At 37.9% G+C, this 24,566-nt stretch overlaps 1 protein-coding gene and 1 long non-coding RNA gene across 25 annotated transcripts in view; one reads left to right on the forward strand and one right to left on the reverse strand.

Moving 5' to 3' along the window:
* Positions 1-24,566, forward strand: part of TENM2 (teneurin transmembrane protein 2) — a 1,977,383-nt gene that overhangs the window by 1,939,995 nt on the left and 12,822 nt on the right. For all 24 annotated transcript variants that reach the window (XM_058722697.1, XM_058722719.1, XM_058722713.1 and 21 more), the window contains 2 exons: positions 18,954-19,250; positions 20,873-22,487. In XM_058722697.1, coding sequence (XP_058578680.1) covers positions 18,954-19,250; positions 20,873-22,487 — 1,912 coding nt within the window. The remainder of the gene's footprint in view (positions 1-18,953; positions 19,251-20,872; positions 22,488-24,566) is intronic.
* Positions 1-24,566, reverse strand: part of LOC131507727 (uncharacterized) — a 54,292-nt gene that overhangs the window by 7,203 nt on the left and 22,523 nt on the right. The gene's annotated exons all lie outside the window — the stretch shown is intronic.

A 24,566-nucleotide genomic window follows, 5' to 3' on the forward strand; every position in this document is an offset into this window, starting at 1 on the left:
GAAAGCCTACAGAATTTATGAGACATATTCAAAAGAAACAATATCTGCATTAGGGGAATTCCAGAGGAAGAAGACAAAGAGAAAGGGAAACTATATTTGAAGTAATAATGGCTGAAAACTTCTCAAACCTGGGGAAAGAAATGGACATCCATGAGGCCCAAAACCTCCCAAATAGTTGACTTTGAATAGGCCAACACCAAGACACATTATAATTAAATTGTCAAAAGTCAAAGACATGGGGTGCCTGGCTGGCTCAGTCAGTAGAATGTGCAACTCTTGATCTTGAGGTCATGAGTTTGAGCCCCACATTGGGTGTAGAGATTACTTTCAAGGGAACACAGACTTTCCTAAACAAACAAAAGCTGAGGAAGTTAATCACCACTACACCTGCCTTACAAGAAATGCTAAACAGAGTTCTTTAATTGCAAACAAAAGGATACTAATTAATATTAAAAAAAAAAAAAGAGGGGTGCCTGGCTGGCTCAGTCCATGAAGCATACAACTCTTGATCTTGGAGCCCCACATTGGGTATAGAGAGTACTTAAAAGTAAATGTTTAAAAAATAAGAAAGCATAAAACTCCTTTTAATTGTAAATATGTAGTCAATGTTAGATTCTGTAATATGTTAATGGTGGCATCGAATTCACAACTCTAGTTTAAAAGTTATAAAACAAATGTAGTAAGGTACACCTGGGTAGCTCAGTTGGTTATGTGTCTGACTCTCAGTTTCGGCTCAGGTCATGATCTCACAGTTTGTGAGCTCAACCCTTGCATCTGGCTCCACACTGAGTGAGGAGTCTACTTGGGATTCTCTCTCTCCTTTCTCTCTCTCTGCCCCTCCCCCCCAAAAATAAATATTTTTTAAATGTTTTAAAACAACCCCTAACTACAGTAATCTATTATTAGTTACATAATAAAAAAATATATGTAAACTATAACATAAATAACCTGAAATGTGACAAGAAAGAGAAGTAAAAGTATAAAGTTTAGGAATTCTATTAAAGTTAAGTTTATAGCAGTTTAAAATACATTATAATAATTTGAAGATAATTTATGTAGCCCTCAGGGTAATAAGAGAAAAACCTATAGTGAATACACAAAAGAAAATATTCAAGAAGTCTAAGCATACTTATACCAAAAGACAAGCACTCCCCCAAAAAGTAGTATAAGAAATAACAACGGATCTACAAAACAACTAGAAAACATTTTTTTAAATGGCAAGTCCTACCCATCAATAATTACTTTAAACATAAACACATCAAATTTTGCAATGAAAAGTCATAGAATGGCAGGATGGCTAAAAACAAAATTCAGCAATATCCTGTATACACGAGATTCATGTTATGCTTAAAGACACATATACATTGAGACTGAAGAGATGAAAAAAAGATTTCAAACATGTATTAACAACAACAACAACAACAAAAATGCAGGAATCCCTATACTTCTATCAAACAAAATAGACTTTAAACTAAAAATAGTAGAAAGATGCCAAGTAGATCATTATATAGTAATAAAGTAGTCAATCCATCAAGAAGATATAACAGTTGTAAATATTTATTTACCCAACAGTGGAGCACCTAAATATATAAAAGAAAAACTAACAGAACTAAAAGGAGAAATAAACAGCAATACAGTAATAGTTGGGGACTTTAATACCCCACTTTCAATAATCATCCATACAGAGAAGCAATAAGGAAACAGCGGATCTGAGCAACATTATAGACGAAATGGACCTAACAGACATATACAGAATCTTCTATCCAACAACAGCTGAATACACATTCTTCTAAAGTGCACATGGAACATTTGGGGGGGATAGACCATATGTAGGGCCACAAAACAGGTCTTAGGAAATTCAAGAAGTTTGAAATCATAGAGGGCATCTTCTCCAACCACAATAATATAAAACCAGAAATCAGTAATAGGAAGAAAACTGGAAAATTCACAAATACATGGAAATTAAATAACACTCTTTTGAACAACCAACGAATCAAGGAAGAATTCAAAAGAGAAATAGAAAGTTTCTTGAAAGAAATGAAAATGAAACACCAAAATTTGGGGTGCTTTGGTGGCTTAGTTCGTTAAGCATCCAACTTTGCCTCAAGTCATGATCTCATATTTCATGAGTTCGAGCCCCACACCAGGCTCTGTACTGACAGCTCAGAGCCTGGAGCCTGCTTCGGATTCTGTGTCTCCCTCTCTCTCTGCCCCCCCCTCCCAAAAATAAATAAACATTAAAAAAAAGATTAAAAATAAAAAGTCTCAACAAACAAAAGTCCAGCTTCACTGGTGAATTCTACCAGATATACAAAGAATTAATACCTACCTTCTAAAACTCTTCCAAAAATGGAAAAGGAGCAAACTCTTCCAAACTCATTTTATGAGGCCAGCATTACCTTGATACCAAAACCAGATAAAGACACCACAAGAAAAGAAAATTACAGGCAACATCCCTGATGAACATAGATGTAAAACTTCTCAACAAAATATTAGCAAACCAAATTCAATAATAAAGGGTCATACACCGTGAGCAAGTGGGGTTTTTTATCCAGGGAAACAAAAATGTTTCAACATGTGGAAATCAGTCATTATGACCCATTATATTAACAAAATTAAGTGTAAAAATCATATGATTATCTCAATAGATGCAGAAAAGCTTTTGACAAAATTCAACATTTAGGATAAAAACTCTCAACCAAGCAGGTACATAGGAAACATTCTTCAACACAATAAAGGCCATTTATGAAAAGCCCACAATTAACATCAAAGGCATTGATGAAAAGCTGAAAGCCTTTCCTCCAAGATCAGAAATAAGACAAAGATGCCTACTCTCACCTCTGTTTTGTGTGTGTGTGTGTGTGTGTGTGTGTGTGTGTGTGTGTGTCTTTGTGTTTTTTGGGGTTTTTTTTAATTTAAATTTTAGTTAGCCAACATACAGTGCAATATTGGTTTCAGGAATAGAATTCAGTGATTCATCAATTACATAAAACCCCCAGTGATCATCACAACAATTGCCTTCCTTAATGTAAATCCATCACCCATTTAGCCCATCTCCCACCCACCTCCCTCCATCAACTCCCAGTTTGTTCTCTATCATTAAGAGTCTCTTGTGATTTGTTTCCCTCTCTCCTCTTCCCTCACCTTCCCATGTGTTCATCTGTTTTGTTTCTTAAATTCCACATGTTAATGAAATCATATGGTATTTTTCCATCTCTGATTGATTTATTTCACTTAGCATAATATATTCTAGCTACATCCGTGTCATTGAAAATGCCAATTTTTGATGACTGAGTAATATTCCACTGCGTATATATACCACCTCTTTATTCATTGATAAGTCAATGGACATCTGGGCTATCTCCATAGTTTGGGTATTGTTGATAATGCTATTAACATTGGGGTATCCCATGTTACAGGGATCCCATGTATCCCTTCAAACCTGTATTTTCACCTCTTATTCAACATAGTATTGAAAATCCTAGCCAGAGCAGTTAGGCAAGAAAAAGAAATAAAAGACATCCAAATTGGGAAGGAAGAAGTAAAACTGTCACTATCTTCAGATAACATAATATTAAATACAGAAAACCCTAAAGACTCCATCAAAAACTGTTAGCAAACGGCTCTGGGCTGATGGCTCGGAGCCTGGAGCCTGTTTCCAATTCTGTGTGTCTCCCTCTCTCTCTGCCCCTTCCCCGTTCATGCTCTGTCTCTCTCTGTCCCAAAAATAAATAAAAAACATTGAAAAAAAATTTAAAAAAAAAAAAAAAAAAAAAAAAAAGGGCGCCTGGGTGGCGCAGTCGGTTAAGCGTCTGACTTCAGCCAGGTCACGATCTCGCGGTCTGTGAGTTCGAGCCCCGCGTCAGGCTCTGGGCTGATGGCTCGGAGCCTGGAGCCTGTTTCCAATTCTGTGTGTCTCCCTCTCTCTCTGCCCCTTCCCCGTTCATGCTCTGTCTCTCTCTGTCCCAAAAATAAATAAAAAACATTGAAAAAAAATTTAAAAAAAAAAAAAAACTGTTAGCAAAAACAAATTCAGAAATGTTACAATATACAAAAATCAATACACAAAAATATGTTTTGTTTCTATACATAATGAACTATTAGAAAGAAATTAAGAAGACAAACCCATTTATAATTACATCACAAAGAATAAAATCATTAGGAAAACATTTAACCAAGGAGGTGAAAGACCTATACACTGATGCAGCACACTGTGGGAACTCTGGCCCATGCCATCCTACTAGAGAACAGCCAGAGGCAAAACCCTTGAAACCCCCCAAGCCCATGCCTGCTTCAGCTCAACTGTCTCAACAGAGCAGCCCCAGCACAGAGCACCCCAGGATTCCCTGATCTGCATCCACTCCAGCTCCAGCCATCCTGCCAGACACATACTGTTTACACAGGGGGACATTTCTACATAAGGCCACTCTCAAGATTAGGACAGCTGGCTTTTCCACCTAATTCATAAAAAGAAACACACAGTCAAACAAAATGAGGAGACAAGGGACTATATTTTAAACAAAAGAACAAGATAAAACCTCAGATGGAAAGAACAGAAAAAAGTAATTTACCTGATAAAGAGTTCAAAGTAATGGTCATAAAGAGCTCACTAAACTCAGGATAAAGAAGGATAAATACAATGAGAACTTCAACAAAGAGTTACAAAATACAAGAATACCAAACAGAAGTCACAGAGCTGGAGAATGCAGTCACTGAACTGAAAAATACACTAGAAAAATACACTAAACAACAGATTAGATGGTACAGAACAGATCAGCAACCTGGAAGACAGAATAGTATAAACCACCTGATCAGAACAGCAAAAGGAAAAAAGAATTTTAAAAAATGATAATAGTTTAAAGGACCTCTAGAACAACATTGATCATATTGATATTTATTATAGGAGCCCCAGAAAGAAAAGAGAGAAAGGGGCAGAAAATTTAGTTGAGGAAATAATGACTGAAAACTTCCCTAACCTGTGGAGGGAAAAACAGACATCTAAGCCCATGTAGGACAGAAAGTTCCAAACAAGATAAACTCAATGAGATCTACACCAGGACATATTATAATTAAAATGGCAAAAGTTAAAGAGAAAATCTTAAAGGCAGCAAAAGAAAATTTGTCAGCAGAAAGTTTGCAGGCCAGAAGGAGTGACAGGATATATTTAAAGTGCTAAAAAGAAAAAACTTGCAAACAAGGTTTGCTCTACCTGGCAAGGTTATCTTTCAAAATTGAAGGAGAGATAAAGCGTTCACCAGCAGAGCAAAAGCTAAAAAGTTCATCACCACTAAACCAGCCTTATAAGAAATATTAAAGGATCTTCTTTAAGCCTAAAGGAAAATACCATACTAGAAATTTTAAGAAAATATGAAAGAAAAAAAATCCCACTGGTAAAGGCAAATACAGTAAAAGCAGTAAATTGGCCACTTAAAGAGTGAGTATGAAAGTTAAAAGACAAAAGTAGTATTAACAACTATAATAAGTAGTTAAGGTGTATACACAAAATAAAAATATGTAAAATAAGACATCAAAATATAAAATGTGCTTTTAAAATGTGTTCAGACTTGGGGCGCCTGGGTGGCTCATTCGGTTGGGCGGCTGACTTCGGCTCAGGTCATGATTTTGTGGTCCGTGAGTTCTAGCCCCGCATAGGGCTCTGTGCTGACAGCTCAGAGCCTGGAGCCTGCTTCGGATTCTGTGTCTCCCTCTCTCTGACCCTCCCCTGTTCATGCTCTGTCTCTCCCTGTCTCAAAAATAAACGTTAAAAAAAAAATTTTTAAATAAATAAATAAAATGTGTTCAGACTTAAAAAACTATCAGCTTAAAACAGACATATATGTGTAAGTATGCTGTGCATATATGTAAATATACTATATATATGTAAATATATATGAACATCATGGTGACCACAAAACAAAATCCTACAATACATATACAAAAAAAATAAAGAGAAAAAAACCCAAACATAACACTAAAGAAAACCATCGAATTTCAAAGTAAGAGACCAAGAGAATACAAAAACAATGAGAAAACAATTAACAAAATGGCAATAAGTAAATATCGATAATTACTTTAAATGTAAATGAATAAATACTCCAATTAAAATACAGAGGGTAGCTGAATGGATAATAAACAAGACCTGGGATGCCTGGGTGGCTCAGTTGGTTGAGGGGCTAAGTCTAGATTTTGGCTCAGGTCATGATCTTGTGGTTCGTGGGATGGAGTCCCATGTCAGGCTCTGTGCTGACAGTGCAGAGCCTGCTTAGGATTCTCTCTCCCTCTTTCTCTGCTCCTCCCCTACTCACAGTCTCTGTCTGTCTCTCAAAATAAACAAACAAACATTAAAAAAAAAGACTCATCTATATCTTGCCTACAAGAGACTAACTTTAGACCTAAAGACAAACACAGACTGAAAGTAAAGGGCTGGAAAAAGATATTCCATGTAAATGGAAACAAAAAGAAACTGGAATAGCAATATGATTGTACCAGACAAAATAGACTTTTTTTAATTTTAGAGAGCAAGAGAGCACACGAGCAAGAGAGAGGGGCAGAGAGAGAGCAAGAGAGAGAATCTTAAGCAGGCTCCATGCTCAGTGCAGAGCCCAATTCAGGGCTCGTTTCCATGACCCTGAGATCATGACCCGACCCAAAATCAAGAGTCACACATTCAACAGACTAAGGCACCAAGACGCCCCCTTTTTTGCTAAGTGAAATAAGTCAGTCAGAGAAAGACAGATATCATATGTTTTCACTCATATGTAGAATTTGAGAAACTTAACAGAAGACCATGGGGGGAAGGGAAGGGGAAAAAAAGAGTTTCAAACAGAGAGGGAGGCAAACAATAAGAGACTTTTAAATACAGAGAACAAACCAAGGGTTGATGGGGAAGGAGGGCAGGAGAGAGGGGAAAATGGGGGATAAGCATTGAGGAAGGCACTTGGTGGGATGAGCACTGGGTGTTGTATGTAAGTGATGAATCATGGGAATCAACTCCTGAAGTGAAGAGCCACCGTATACACTGTATGTTAGCTGACTTGAAAATAAATTATATTAAAAAAAAATACGAACAATTTCTTTCAGGAAATTGAAGGATATAAGAAATTGTTCTTTAAAATTACTTTAAGGGGCACCTGGGTGGCTCAGTCGGTTAAGCATCCGACTTCGGCTCAGGTCATGATCTCATGGTCCGTGAGTTCAAGCCCCACATCGGGCTCTGTGCTGACAGCTCAGAGCCTGGAGCCTGCTTCAGATTCTGTGTCTCCCTCTCTCTCTGACCCTCCCCCATTCATGCTCTGTCTCTCTCTGTCTCAAAAATAAATAAACATTAAAAAAATTAAAATTACTTTAAAAGGTTAACATTTATCGTAAAAAGAGAATGCCTTTTTAAAAGAGTCATTTGCATGCTCTTATTTCTCCCGCTAAAAAACCAAAAATTAATAATGCATATTCATATATTTTACATAGTAAAGACCAGACTATATAATTAATTTTATTCCTGTTTTTGATTAATATCACATATGTGTTTCCTTACACCATTCCAAGTCCTTTAAAAGCAGGATTTCTTATTGGAGGCACAACTCTGTCACATAGTTGTGTTAGAATTTGCAAAAACTGTCCATGTTTTGCTGTGATCACTGAAATTTCTGATTTTCTAAGTTGAGCATTATAAATAATGGCTTGATCATGCCTTCAAAAAAAAAACGGTTTCTCTAAAAAATATAAAGATTTTTTTATTCATACAAAATAGACTTTAAAACAAAGACTGTAACAAAAGATGAAAAAGGCATGATGTAATGATACAGCAGTCAATCCACGAAAGATGTAACATTCATAAATGTTTATACAGCCAAAATAGGAGCACCTAAATAAATATTAACAGGACATAAAAGAAAATGACAGCAATCCAATAATAGTAGGGTATTTTAATAACCCACTTACATCAATGAATAGATTTTGGAAACAGAAAATTAATAAGGAAATTTTGGTCTTAAATAGCACATTAAACCAGGTAGACTTAATGTCATATATATATATGTAACTATATGTGTATATATATATAGTTACATATATATAGTTATATATATAGTTACATATAGTTACATATATAGTTATATATATATATAGAGAGAGAGAGAACATTTCATTAAAAAAAGTACAGAATAAAAAAAAAAAGTACAGAATACACATCATTTTCAAGTGGACATGGAGTATTCTCCAGGATAGATCACATGTTGAGCCACAAAACAGGTCTCAATACATTCAAGAAGATTGAAATTGTATCAAGCATACCTTCCAACCACAATTGTATGAAACTAGAAATCATTTACAAGAACAAAAATGGGGGAAAACACAAAAACATGGGGACTAAGCAACATGTTACTCAGCAACCAGTGGGTCAATGAGGAAATGAAAAGGAAATTAAAAATACCTTGAGACAAATAAAAATGGAAACATAATTTTCCAAAATCCATGAGACACAGCAAAAGCAGTTCTAAGAGAGAAGTTCATGGCAATACAGGCCTACCTCAAGAAACAAGAAAAATTCCAAATGAACAATCTATGACTTAAAGAAGTGGGAAAAGGACACAAAAAAAAACCCAAAGTTAATAGAAGGAAGAAAATAATAAAGATCAGCACAGAAATGCAATAGAAACTTAAAAATAGTAATATCAATGAAACTAAAAGCTTGTTCTTTGAAAAGATGAACAAATCAATAAACCTTTAGCCAGCCTCATTTGGAAAAAAAGAAGGCCCAAATAAAAAAGAAAATGAATGAGGAAAAGTTACATCTAACACCACAGAAATATGAAGGATAACAGAGATTACTATGAACAATTATATGCCAACAATTTGGACAACCTAGAAGAAATGAATAAGTTCCTAGAAACCCACATCCTTCTGAGACTGAACCATGAACAAATAGAAAACTTGAATAGACAGATTAGAGGTAATGAAACTGAATCCATAATCTTTTTAATGTTTATTTATTTTGGGGAGAGAGAGAGAGAGAAAGCAGGGGAGGGGCAGAGAGAGAGAGGGAGACAGAGGACTCAAAGCAGGCTCGGTGCTGACAGTAGAGAGAGCCTGATGCGGGTCTTGAACTCACAAACTGTGAGATCATAAGCTGAGCTGAAGTCAGATGCTTAACGGACTGAGTCACCCAGGAACCCCAAACCCATAATTTTAAACAAAACAAAAGCCAAAGTCCAGAACCAGACAGCTTCAAAGGTGAATTCACCAAAAACATTTAAAGAAGAATTAGTACCTATCCTTCTCAAAATTGAAGAGAAAGGAGTTCTTCCAAACTGAATTTATGAAGCCAACGCTACCTTGATACCAAACAAAGATACCACACACACACACACACACATATATATATACCAAAAATTAATGCATATTATTATAATAAAATTAATAATGCATATTATATATGTGTGTGTGTGTGTGTGTGGTATCTTTGATTTTGGTATCACTTTGATTTTTGTATCACCCACTATATGTGTGTGTGTGTTTGTGTGTACATACACACACCAGAGTGTTTGTGTGTGTGTGTGTGTGTGTGTATATATATATATATATATATGTGTATATATATATATATGTATATATATATGTATGTATATATATATGTATATATGTGTGTGTATATATATGTGTGCATATATATATGTGTATATATATATACATACACCACATACACACACACTATTAACATAGATGCAAAACACATCAACAAAATATTACCAAACCAAATTCAACAATATATTAAAAGGTTCATACACCACAATCAGGTGGAATTTATTCCAAAGATGCAAGCATGGTTCAACATATGCAGACCAAGCAATGTGATACACCACATTAACAATATGAAAGATAAAAATCATGCTCATCTCAATAGATTCAAACAAAGCATTTGAACACATTCAACATCCATTTACGATAAAAACTGTCAACAAAGTAAGTACAGAAGGAATGTACCTCCACATAATAAAGGTTGAATATGACAGACCCACAGCCAACATCACACTCAGTGGTGAAAAGCCAAACACTTTTCTTTTAAGATCAGGAACAAGAAAAGGATGCTAACTTTTGCCATTTTTATTCAACACAGTATTGGAATACCTAGCCAGAATTATTAGACAATAAAGAAAATCCAAATTGGAAAGAAAGAAGTAAATCTGTCACTATTCACAGATGTCCTGATACTATGTATAGAAAACCCTAAAGACTCCACCAAAAAAATATTAGAATAAGGGAATTCAATGAAGTCACAGGATATGAAATTACCATACAGAAATCAGTTGCATTTCTATATACTAATAACAAGGTATCAGAGAGAAATTAAGAAAACAATCCCATTTATAATTGCATCAAAAAGAATAAAATACCTAGGGATAAATTTAACCAAAGAACTGAAAGACCCACACTCTAAAAAAATGTAAATCACTGATGAAAGAAATTGGAGATGACACAAATAAATGTAAAGATATACCATGCTCATGGATTGGAAGAAGTAATGTTCTTAAAATGTCCATACTACCCAATTAAATCCACAGATTCAATGCATTTCCTGTCAAAATACCAATAGCATTTTTCACATAAATAAAACAAACAATACTAAAATTAGTGTGGAACCACAAGACCCCAAATAGCCAAATCTACCTTGAGGAAGAAGAACAAAACTAGAGGTATCACACTCCTTGATTTCAAGATATAAATACAAACCTATAGTGATCAAAACAGTATGGCATTGACACAAAAATATCAATGGAACAGGATAGAGAGCCCAGAAATAAACCCACATTTATATAGTCCATTAATCAGTGACAAAGGAGGCAAGAATATATAATGAGAAAAAGACAGTCTAATAAATGGTGTTGGGAAAATTGGACAGCTACATACAAATAGTGAAACAATATAACTTTCTCACAGCATACACAAAAGAAACTCAAAATGAATTATAGACCTACATGTGAAACCTGAAACTATAAAACTCCTAAAAGAAAACATAGACAGTCACCTCGTGGACAACAGCCTTGGAAACATATGTATGTATATGCCTCCTTAGGGCAAACAAAAGCAAAAATAAACTATTTGGACCACACAAAAATAAAAATCTTTTGCATAGCAAAGGAATGCAACAAAGCAAAAAGGGAACCTACTGAATGGGAGAAGATATTTGCTAATGATATGGCCAAGAAGGGGTTAATATCCAGTATCTAAAATAAAGAATTTATACAACTCCAAAAAATAATAATAATCCAATTACAAAGCGGGCAGAGGACTTAAATAAACATTTTTCCAAAGAAGACTACAGATGGGAAACAGACATATGAAAAGATGCTCAACATTACTAATAATCAGAGAAATGCAAATCAAAACCGCAGTGAGATATCACCAGTCAGAATGGCTAGTATCAAAAAGATAAGAAATAGCAAGTGTTGGCAAGGATGTGGAGGAGTGGGTATTCTTGTGCACTGTTGGTGGGAATGTAAATTGGTACAACCACTGTGGAAAGCAATATGGCTCTTCCTCAAAATTTTAAAAATAAAAATACTATATGATCCAGTCATTCCACTACTGAGTACTTAGCCAAAGGAAACAAAAACATGGATTCAAAAAGATACATGTGTCCCTGTATTTATTGCAGCATTGTTTACAATAGCCAAGATATGGAAGCAATAAAGATTTGATACATACCTACATACATGTATATGTGTGAGGAATATTACTCAGCCATAAAAAAGAATGAGTTCTTGCCATTTGTGACAACATGGCATTATGCTAAGTGAAATAAGCCAGACAGAGAAAGACAAATACCATATGATTTCATTTATATGTGGAATCTAAAAAACCAAACAACCAAACAGAAACAAACTCATAAATAGAAAAAAACTGGTGGTTGCCAAAGGGAGGGGATTAGGGGTAAGGGCAAACAGGTGAAGGGGATTAAGAGGTACAAACTTCCATCTATAAAATAAGTAAGTTATGGAGATGAAAAGTACAGCATATTAAATATAGTCAATAATATTGTAGTAGCATTGTATGGTGACAGTGACTACATTTATCACGGTGAGCATTGAGTAACATTTACATTTGTTGAATCACTATGTTAACACTTAAAACTAATATTATATGTCAACTATATGTCAATAAAAATCAAAAAGTAATTTAAAAAATGAAGTGAAAGAGATGTCAGAGAAGTTTGTATCTATATAAAAGTACCATAATATTAAAGCATCCTGGAAGGACAGCAGCTACCTTGGAGAGTCTCCTGGACTTAGCCTGAATAAGAAAGAAACTTCAGTCATTTTAAGAAAAAATAAAATACCTAGGAAAAAATTTGACCAAGGACGTGTACCAGAAAACAGGTTTTTCACCTGTACTCTGAAAATTATAAGATGGATGAAAAAAAAATAAAAATGACACAAATAAAGGAGAAGGTACTCTGTGCTCATGGATTGGAATTAATATTGTCAAATATGTCCATACTACCCAACAAAATCTATAGATTCAATGCAATCCCAATCAAACTACCAAAATATTTTTCACAGAACTAGAGCAAAGAATCCTAAAATCTGTATGGAACCACAAAAGAAAAGCCAAAGCAATCTTGAGGAAGAACAAAGCTGTAAGCATCACAATCCTTGATTTCAAGATATACTACAAGACTCAGGTAATCCAAACAGTATGATACTGTCACAAAAACAGACACATAGATTAATAGAGTAGAAGGCTTAGAGAAAAACCCACACATACATGGTCAATCAATCTACAAGGGAAACAAGAATATAAATGTGGAAAAGACAGTCTCTTCAATAAATGATACTGGGGAAACTGGACAGCTACATGCAAAACAATGAAACTAGACCACTGTCTTACACCATATACAAAAAAGTAAATAAAAATGGATTAAAGATTCAAAGTTGATTAAGACCTGAAATCATAAAACTCCTCAAAGAAAGCATGCAGTAATCTCTTGGACATCAGCCTTAGTAACATATTCATGCATGTGTCTCCTCAGGCAAGGGAAACAAAAGCCAAAATAAACTATTGGGACTACAGCAAATAAAAATCTTTTGCACAGCAAAGGAAACCGTCAACAAAATGAAAGGCAACCTGTAAATGGGAGAAGATGTTTACAAATCATACATCTGATAAAGGATTAATATCCAAAATATATCAAGAGTTTATACAACTTAATATCCAAAAGCAAGTAACTTGATTTAAAAATGGGCAAAGGACTTGGATATTTTCCCCCAAAAAGACATACAAGTGGTCAAGGGTACCTTAAAATATTCTCAGTATCACTAATCTTCAGGAAAATGCAACTCACAACAATGAAATATTTCTTCATGGTTGTCACATTGCCCAAAAGGCATATATAGATTTAATGCAATCTTTATCAAGATTTCAATGACATTTTTTACAGAAGTTGGAGAAAAAATCCTAAAATTTGAAACCACAAAAGACATGAATAGCCAAAGTAATCTTGAGAAAGAAACACAAAGCAAGAGGCATCATACTTCCTGATTGCAAGCTATACTATAAAGTTATAGTAATTAATACAGTAGTGGTATTTTTAAAAGATCAGTGGAACAGAATTGAGAACCCAGAAATAAACCCAAGCATATACAGCCAACTAATATTTGACAAGGGAGCCAAGAATACTCAGTGGAGAAGAGACAATCTCTTTAATAAATGGTGATGGGAAAACTGGATATTCACTTATAAAAGAATGAAAGTGGACCCAAATCTTACACCAGTCACAAAAATTAATTCAAAATGGACTAAAGACCTAAATGTAAGGACCAAAACTATCAAATCCCTAAAAGAAAACAAGAAAAAACTCATTGACATGGGTCTTGGCAATGATTTATATATATATATATATATATATATATATATATATATATATATATATATATATATATATATATTGCACCTAAAGCACAAGCAACAAAATCAAAATAAACAAACAGGACATCATCAAACTGAAAAGCTTCTACACAGCAAAAGAAACAACTAACAACATAAAAAGACAACCTAAAGAAAGGGAAAAAGTATTTATGAATTATATGTCTGATAAGGGGTTAGTATCCAAAATATTTTTTTAAAAAGTCCTACAACTCAATAGCAAAATTAAAACAATCCAATTTAAAAATGGGCAAAGTGAGGAGGATACCTGGCTGGCTCAGTAGAGTATGCAGCTCTTGATCTCAGAGTCATGTTTGAGCTCCACGTGAGCATAGAGATTACTTGAATAAATAAATACCTACCTACCTACATACATACATACATACATAATAAAAATAGACAAAGGACCTGAATAAACATTTTTTCCATAGAAGATATATGAATAGCCAAAAGGTACATGAAAAGATGCTCAACATCACTAATTGTGAGGGAAATACAAATCAAAACCACAATAACACCTCACACCTGTTAGGACAGCCATCAAAAAGACAAGAGTAAATGCTGGCAAGGATGTGGAGAAAAGGGAACTCTTGTGCACTGTTGGTAAGACTGTAAATCGGTGCAGCCACTATGGAAAACAGTATATAGAGGATCCTCAAAATTTTTAAAATAGAACTTCCACATAATCCAGCAATTCCACTTCTGGAATTCATTTCCAAAGGAAATGAAAGCTGTATGTCAAATATATATCCGTACTCCCATGTCCATTGCAGCATTACTTACAATAGCCAAGACATGGAAACAACCTGTGTGTTCATCAACAGATGGAGGGATAAAAAAGTTGTTGTATATATTTATAATGGAATATTATTCAGCCATAAAGAATGAGGAAATCCTGCCATTTGCAATGACATGGATGGTTCTTGATATTATGCTAAGTGAAATAAGTTAGAGAAAGACAAATACTGTATGATCTCATATGTTGGAATCTTAAAAATAAATAAATAATGAAAACTTAGAAAGAGATCAGATTTATGGTTACCAGAGGTGGGGTGGGGGGTGGGAATTGGAGGAAGGTGGTCAAAAAGTACAGGCTTCCAGTTATAAGATAAATAAGTACTAGGGATATAATGTACAGCATGGTGATTATAGTTAACACTGCTGTATGATATGTAGAAAACTGTTAAGAGAGTAAAATCCTAAGGGGTCTCATCACAAAGTGAAAATTTTTTTTAAAGAAAAATAAAAACCATTATCTGTATGAGATGACAGATATTAACTAAACTTATTTGGGAAATCATTTCATTATACACATAAGTCTATTATGCTACATAATTTAAACATATATAGTGATGTATATCAACTATATGTCAATAAAGTTAGGGGGAGGAAAATAAAGTTCAGTAAAGTTCATTTGAACCAGTGCTACAACTAAATCCCATTCCCAAGGACATGGTGGATCCCAGCTTAAAGTATCAATGGCTAATGGTTAGTAATGGTTATTACTTCTTTTTGGTTGATGCACCCAGGCCAGGGGTCAGAGGCCTTGTTAGTTCTAAGTAGTAGCAATAAACCCAAATGTTGGCAGTCAGAATTTAGGAACCTCTTTGCTGGTTTTGCCCACTATTCAGTTCTTTCTGCAATCTTAGCACCCTCACATACTAATATAATTGTTACAATGATAGTCATGCTTGTATATAGGATTTACATGTTGTTCTCTCCTACAGCTACATGTTATAGTATATATTCATATATATACACAGATACATATACATACTATTATATTATTGTTATTTATATGATTTGCCTGTTGGTCTCTCTCAGGTAGCTGAAGATAGGGACTTTTATTAATCCGACTGTATTTTAACCAAGAGTACACAACAGAATCATCCAGCCCGTATTCCCTAGGGGGCTGATTCAGCAGCTGCAGAATCAGCCCATCAGCAGTGCTTTGAGAGAGCATCACAGGTGGCTTAAAATTGCATGCCTGATAGAGAGCAGCTGGCCATTGAGGTGGTACAGCCTAGGGGTGAAGACAGTGAGCTCTGGACTGAAATCCTAGCTCCACCACTTACTATTTGTATAAGCTTGAACAGAGCACTTAAACCTATCTGTTCCTTGTATGTAAAGTGGGGATAATAGTGCTTGCCTGAGAGTGTCGTGGGGATTAAATAAGATAAAACAAGGGTAGCTCTGAGAACACACTAAGCCCATCATAAATTCTCAAAATGCATTGCTTTGTTGGTGTTGTTCATCCCTCCATTCCAGAGGAGGCACCAAGCCTGACATTAGCAGAGATTTAATGCTCAATAAATAAGAAGTGCACAGGGAGCTGTATGATATTAGCAAAGAGAAGAAAAAAGGAAAATTAGTAAGGAAAGAGGAGGATAGAAGGATGACCAAGGAGATGGGAAATAGAGAGGTATAGTAAGGAGTCCCCAGCAGTCGGCTCAGGAAACCCTAAAAATCCTTCCTCATTGTTGCCAAATTATTCATTCTGCCTAATAAAATGTTGGCAAGGTCTTAAACTGAAATTTTCAAACTCATAGGATTAAGAATTTTGATGGCCTTCTGCATTTGTTCCAAACGAAGCAACCCAATAAAGCTAAATTTCTTTTTCCAGAGGAATTTATCATTCTGACCCCATCTAGTGGTTTCCTTTGGATATGGTGACTCTAATTTGGGATCAAGATCCTCAATAATTCTGACTGCATTAACTTTTGGACATGTTTTTTTTAAAATCCTACCACTCTCCCTTTACTTTCTTGACTGTTCTTCCCCATGGCTGCACATTTGATTGTATGAATCTTCCACTTGAAGTTGGGGGTCTCAATCCCAACAGCTCACCACCTTTATTCCTATATCCATGCTTTGATGCATTTTCTTTCCAAAATGTTCTATCTCAAGTGTTTTATCCCTTTTTCCCTGAGATGACTCCATGGAAATAGCAATGGTTTGAGGAGTCAAGTAGTCCTGGGTTCAAATCCAGCCTCCACCACTTATCTAGATTTATGACCCCTCTGAGTTCAACTGCCCATATATAAAATAATTTCTACCTATGTTGTGAGAATTAAACTGGGATAAGGTATATAAAGTACCCAGCACAGTCCCTGCCAAAGTATGAAGGGATTATCTTCGTTTAGTTCAGTCTCAACTGCTAGTAACAGGCATTAGAAATAACAAGAGCTTAAATAAGATATGGCCTTATTATTTTTTATAACATAAAAGGAGTCTAGAGGTGAGCCATTCATGGCTGGTATGGATGACCATTAAAGACACCTAGGTCAACAGGGATCTAGACTCTCTCTGAATGACCATCGTCCTTGAGACTTCCATTCTCAAAGTCACCCATATTTACATGGTGAATGCTAGAACTCCAGGGATCATAACCACATTCCACCCAGGTAAAGGAGGAAAGTGGGAAGAACAAAAGGGTGCCTGTATCGTAGCTATGTCATCCTCCTTTAAGGTTCCCAGGAGACCCAGATGACAACTACCACTTACATCATGTCAGCCACCCATCTCTCCAGAGGAAGCTGTGAAATGTAGTTCTTTACCTGTGTACAATGAGGCACCCTGGAAAACAAAAGTCTGTGGTATTTTCAGGCTACAACATGGAGACTTCAGGGGCTATGCTATGCTTTACAGTTTCCTCAGCATTTCACACCTCAGGGCAGACAATGCATATATAATACATGAATCAGTATGGCTGATTAAATGTTTAAGTGGTTAAATGGATCAGGTCTGAAGACCTAAGTTCCAGACCAACCCTACCACTTCATTGTTATGTGACCTTGAGCAAGTATGTAACCTGTCTGCTTCAGGCCATTTCCTCACTTGTCAAGCGGTCCTTGTGGGCACCAACTCGGACAAGAGATGCAAATTACCTAACACAATGCCTATGTCTAGCCCTCAGCATGTGTTAAAGTTATCACCACCACCATCATCAACATCACCATCATCATTATTATTGTTAGGAGCTATTAAATTATTAGGTAAGGTAAGGAGGTACCAGATGTCTCTTTTTTTTCTGCCTGTGTACATCTTCCTTTGCCTTCAGTAGTCACCCCAGGGACATCTGGATTTGCAACCAATTATGTTGAAAGAACCTGGGCTCAGTCAGCCTCATTTTATTCACTTCCAGTTATCCAGTCAAGACTAGCTGAATCTCGAGAGTCCCTCTCCTTTGCCCCTAACCAGAGTCTAGTCACCCAGCTCTGCCTTCTGGGACAGATGCTCTTCTCTGTTCAGATCAACTTCTAAATAAATATTAAATTATGTCTAGATGTGTTCCACTATTCCTTTCAAATCTAAGTAAATCAGTTCCCTTTGTTGGAATTCCCCAGCCCTGATAAGGTCTTCCACTGATGTCTTACATCCTTGACAGTGGCAAGATTTTTCTCTAGATAGGAGTAAAGAGGTTCACATAGCAATAAGCCTTCTTATTCCCAGGTCTTTGCGAAATATGGATTTCTTAGACAGCCTCCCCACCCTCCTAGCTACCTTTACTTGAGTTTCAGAAGAAATCTTGGCATCTGCTCTTAAAGATCATTAGCTACTCAGCTGGTGATGTGCCAAAAAAAAAAAAAAAAGAGGGTTGAAAGTGTGCAAATATACATATTATCTTGCTCTCCAAGGTGGCCAGGCAGAACAGTCAGAACCCCAGTGCCAGGGCTATTGTGTATGGCTAATTCGTGCAGTACACATTTTTCACCATTCACACTCTCTATGACATGATGGCATTCCTTATAATTGTGTAGTGCATGGCCTACATAACTGCTCAGGGCAGCCATGCCCAGATTAGTCATCCCTGACCATAAGCAGCCTCATTTTGTATCCTAGTGCACCCTACAAATGTTACCATTTTCTTTGTGTACCATGATGTAAAGGAGTTTAGAAAACACTACTCTAAATAACTTCAAGGTGGGTTTTTCCTCCAACGCACACTCATTCCCTAGCCATGCCAGCCATGTCCTCCATATAAGCCAACATGCCCAGGTGTTATCTTTCATACCAAGCCCATTGTGTTTTCTTAGGTCCATGGAAGAAATCTCTTGTCCATTGATTATGACCGGAATATTCGGACAGAAAAGATCTATGATGATCACCGGAAGTTTACTCTGAGGATCATTTATGACCAGGTGGGGCGCCCATTCCTCTGGCTCCCCAGTAGTGGGTTGGCAGCAGTCAATGTCTCATACTTCTTCAATGGGCGCTTGGCTGGCCTTCAGCGTGGAGCCATGAGTGAAAGGACAGACATTGACAAGCAGGGACGAATTGTGTCCCGCATGTTTGCTGATGGGAAAGTGTGGAGCTACTCCTACCTTGACAAGGTAAGTGAACGTGCTACCCTCACTCAGCTGGAGATTTCCCTTATTCACACTCCTCTTTTTAAGCTGACCTGATATGCTTTGCCATAAGACATTGAACATCTTTACTTTGACTCTACAAGGTCTACCCTCACACTTCCATCCTCACTGGGAGGGAGGAAAATCTAAAGGAAAATGTTATTCATAGCTCATCACTATTACCAAAAGAAAAAAGTGCTAGACACTCAGTAATGGCAAAAAGAATGGATTGTCTAATTTTATTCCCAAAAAAAAACCCCAAAAAGTGCTGCAGAAGCAGACAGAATTATCCCACTGGTATCATGGCTAATCATTATTTATGAATTGGAAATGCAGTGATTCATTTATGCCTTGCCTGAAGTTAAGCTATCAGGGTAGGGAATTTTGCCTAAAACTGAAGCACACAGAGCAACATCCTCCTACTTGACCTATTGGCTGAAACAGCCAATGGATTCTCTCTACCTAATTCCCTGTGCCTGAAAGTGCCAGATTCAGGTCTTTGTGTCAGAAAGGGTCAGGTTGGAGCAGCAGTAAGAAGAGATCCCTTAGTTGAATCTACTCCTGAAACCATTGTTGCACTATATGCTAATTTGGATGTAAATTTTAAAATATAAAAAATAAAATCAAGGAAGGAAGGAAGGAAGGAAGGAAGGAAGGAAGGAAGGAAGGAAGGAAGGAAGGAAGGGAGGGAGGGAGGGAGGGAGGGAGGAATCCCTTGGGGGCACAAGTCAAGACTCATGAAGGCTGTCCTGGTCATCTAGTCATTAGGCAGAGGCTTGCTCACCCTGGACCTCTCATCTGTACTCACCTTGATAGGGGTTCCATTTCTATTTCTTCCTTTCTTGCCTCACAATTACAGTAGTCACTTGTAGACAGAGCTGTGACCCTCTCTATAAGAGTGGGGCTGTCGTCCCTTTGGTCACCCCTGAATCCTGTTCTCATTATGCCACAAAATACTAGAATGGTTGATGAGAGAAGCAAGAATTTCCCAATTGCCTGAAGTTTGAGGCCATTTTATTCCCCCCCAAATTTGATGATTCTGGGTTATGTAATCTTCTCAGTATTTTATAAATGGAAGATATACTTTCTCTTTAGATTTAATGAGGGGTGATCAAAGCATAGTATGTGTGTCATACCTGTCTCCTGCTGGGCCAATGGTAGTCATTTCTAAACAATCACAGGATTTCTTGTTTGAGCCTGGAGGCAAACTCAGTGCCTATCACCTCAGTCCTTCAAGCCCTCTCTACTCAAAGTATGGTCCAACCAACATCAGGATCACTTGATAGCTTGTTACAAAAGCAAATTCTCAGGTCAGATCCCCCCTTCTCCCCCAACAAACTACTAGATCAGAATCTGCCTTTTAACAAGATCCTGGTTATTTCATATGCACAGTAAAGTTTGGGAAGCACTGGTCTGGGTAGTGACCATGATCCGTCAGAGTTAGCATGCCCAGTGAAATCAATCTAGTCATAATCTTTGGTATAAACTTCCCCAACCTTCCATGGCTTTTGAATTACCATTTTGGGGAATGGAACAGATTCTGTCCATTTGAGTGCCTGGTCCTAAAGAACCAAATCATATGTTCCTCCCCTCTTTCCTTCCTCCAGTCTATGGTCCTCCTGCTTCAGAGTCAGCGTCAGTACATATTTGAGTATGATTCCTCCGACCGTCTCCATGCCGTCACCATGCCCAGTGTCGCCCGGCACAGCATGTCCACCCATACCTCCATTGGCTACATCCGCAACATTTATAATCCCCCTGAAAGCAATGCTTCAGTCATTTTTGACTACAGTGATGATGGCCGCATCCTCAAGACGTCCTTTTTGGGCACTGGGCGTCAGGTATTCTACAAGTATGGGAAACTCTCCAAGCTATCAGAGATTGTCTATGACAGTACTGCCGTCACTTTTGGGTATGATGAGACCACTGGTGTTTTAAAAATGGTCAGTCTCCAGAGTGGAGGTTTCTCCTGCACAATCAGGTACCGGAAGATTGGCCCACTTGTGGACAAGCAGATCTACAGGTTCTCTGAGGAAGGCATGGTCAATGCCAGGTTTGACTACACCTATCATGACAACAGCTTCCGGATTGCAAGCATCAAGCCCGTCATAAGTGAGACTCCCCTTCCTGTTGACCTCTACCGCTACGATGAAATTTCTGGCAAGGTGGAGCATTTTGGCAAGTTTGGAGTCATCTATTATGACATCAACCAGATCATCACCACTGCTGTAATGACCCTCAGCAAACACTTTGACACCCACGGGAGGATCAAGGAAGTCCAGTATGAGATGTTTCGGTCCCTTATGTACTGGATGACGGTGCAGTATGACAGTATGGGAAGGGTGATAAAGAGGGAGCTAAAACTGGGGCCCTATGCTAACACCACAAAGTATACCTATGACTATGATGGAGATGGGCAGCTCCAGAGTGTGGCTGTCAATGACCGCCCAACCTGGCGCTATAGCTATGACCTCAATGGGAACCTCCATTTGCTGAACCCGGGAAATAGTGTGCGCCTTATGCCCCTGCGCTATGATCTCCGGGATAGGATAACCAGACTCGGTGATGTGCAATACAAAATTGATGATGATGGCTATCTGTGCCAGAGAGGGGCTGACATCTTTGAGTATAACTCCAAGGGCCTCCTAACAAGAGCCTACAACAAGGCCAGTGGGTGGAGTGTCCAGTACCGCTACGATGGTGTGGGGCGGCGGGCTTCCTACAAGACCAACCTGGGCCACCACCTGCAGTATTTCTACTCTGACCTTCACAACCCAACCCGCATCACCCATGTCTATAATCACTCCAACTCAGAGATAACCTCACTCTACTATGACCTCCAAGGTCACCTCTTTGCCATGGAGAGCAGCAGTGGGGAGGAGTACTACGTTGCCTCAGATAACACAGGCACTCCTCTGGCTGTGTTCAGCATCAATGGTCTCATGATCAAACAACTGCAGTATACGGCCTATGGGGAGATTTATTATGACTCTAACCCTGACTTCCAGATGGTCATTGGCTTCCATGGTGGACTCTATGATCCCCTGACCAAGCTGGTCCACTTCACTCAGCGTGATTATGATGTGCTGGCAGGACGATGGACCTCTCCAGACTATACCATGTGGAAAAACGTGGGCAAGGAGCCAGCCCCCTTTAATTTGTATATGTTCAAGAGCAACAATCCTCTCAGCAATGAGCTGGATTTGAAGAACTACGTGACAGGTGAGGACTTTACCACCTCAGTTGGGCAGTGGCTCCCTGTGGGGTGGTTGTCCTGGTAGATTGTCAGGAACTTCAAAAGAAGGTCTTACTTGTGATGACAGGGGAATCCTGGAGAGCTATAAACACTGGTCTGTACAGTATCTAGAACAGTCAAGTGACACCAGTACAGAGCAGTCTTCAGATCTGTTTGAAGATGTCCTGACCATTTTCAAGCCCATTTAGTTGAAATAGCTTTTATAAGAGCCCTTCCTACCCCAAGAGAGGAAAGCAGACTTATGAAGGGGGAAATAATGGGACTCTGGTGTCAAAAATATCTGGTTCAAATTCTCTTCTACTTACAAGCCAAAGGACTTTGAGCTCAGTGTCTAAACTGTCTGAGCTGTAGTTTTCTTCTCTGTGAAAGGCACTAATAAACTAACCCCACAGGGTAACTGCAAGAAGTAAGTGTACTTAATACAGGTAAAGTTTAGTGCCTGGCAAATTTAGACAGTCAATATTCACAAAAGAGTATCTGCTCATGCTATTACTATTATCTTGACAAATGAAGCATTGAGTAACCATAGGCATGAGATGACTAAGACCCAGTTCCTGACCTCACAACCAGGCTGCCAAGATACAAACACAAACAGCCAATGATAATGCAAGGCAGAATTAAATCTGTGCTACTGTACAGATGTCTGTTACCTATTCAACAAGCATTTGTACAGTGGCATTATGCTAGATTCTAGGGATACAATGATGAACAAGACAAATGCCCTTCTCTCAAAGGGGTGTGTATGTGTGTGTAGATGACTTCAAATTTGAAAACTGTGACACAGTGCACAGAAGGGCCTCATGTCATACTGGGCCTGAAGAATGAAGGGGATTTGGGTTGGCAGATATGAGCTCAAGGCTAAAGAAACACTGTGAACAAAAGTCAAAAGGACATGGGAAGCTTGGAGAAGGGTATGGATAGAGAGGCTGAGGAGAGCAAATAATCTACTTCCTCACGAAAAGTGAGAAATTGGTAAAATGAGGGTCCCTATCCATCCATCCACATACCTCCATCTATCTTCCATCCATTCACCCATTCAACAAATATTTTCATAATATCTAACATAGGCTAAGTACCAGAGATGCAGTGGAGAACAAGATAAAGTCCTTATCCTCAGGAAAATAAGAAAATCAGGATGGATGGATGGATGGATGGATGGATGCAAAGAGACCAACTTTCAGCAAGGAAGCCAGGGTCATCTCACCTGTCCATGCGTTATAGAGTAGAAACAGTAAGGACCCCAAGTCCAGGACCCTCCAAGTTCTGGGAAACCCACAGCTCTTGGCCATGAGCCAAAAAGACATCAAACCCAAAAGGTCCTTACCTTCAGGTGACCAGGGGTCACTTGCCCACCCTCAGAAATGGAAGCAGCAACTAGGTGAGCACAGGGCTGCCCTCAATGTCCCATGCTACAGAAAGATGACCTTAAATATCAACTTGTGGCCATGTGGTATCTCATTGTCAAGTTCCAAAGCCTTTCAAGTTGAGCCCAGCATTCCCCCTACAACTGAAGCAGCTGGTACCTCTTGAGCACAGGAACTATGGGCAAGCTAGTTCCCTCCTGTTCTCCCCACCACACCTCATTGAGAGGTCCTGCCATGATCTCTCTTCCCCATGGCTCAGCATGACTTTTATCCCCCATTTCACTGCAGTTTCAAATTAAAGGACCTGTCAGGAAAACATACATATACATATCAGGTAAAAAAAAGTGCTATGAGATAAAATAGGATAAGGTTTTAGTCAGAGAATGACGGGAAAGTTCTCCTATATTAAAGGTGCTCACAGAGGGCTATCTGAGGAGACAACATTTGAGCAGAGACCTTTATGAAGAGGTGGAAGGAAAGGAAGAGTGTTCAAGACATAGGAAACAATGAGAACAGGAAGGTAGACCATGCCTATCTTAGCCTTAGGAAAAGAATTCCCTCACCCTCCAGACTGTGCTTCCCAAAGCCCTGGATAACTTAGGGATGAGGCAGCTAGTGTCAAATAAAAAGGAAGCCTTCTCAGAGTGGGCTGAATGGACACTTAGAGCTGCCAAGACCCAA

Source organism: Neofelis nebulosa, chromosome 1 (genome assembly GCF_028018385.1).
Source record: "Neofelis nebulosa isolate mNeoNeb1 chromosome 1, mNeoNeb1.pri, whole genome shotgun sequence".
Lineage (NCBI taxonomy): Eukaryota > Metazoa > Chordata > Mammalia > Carnivora > Felidae > Neofelis > Neofelis nebulosa.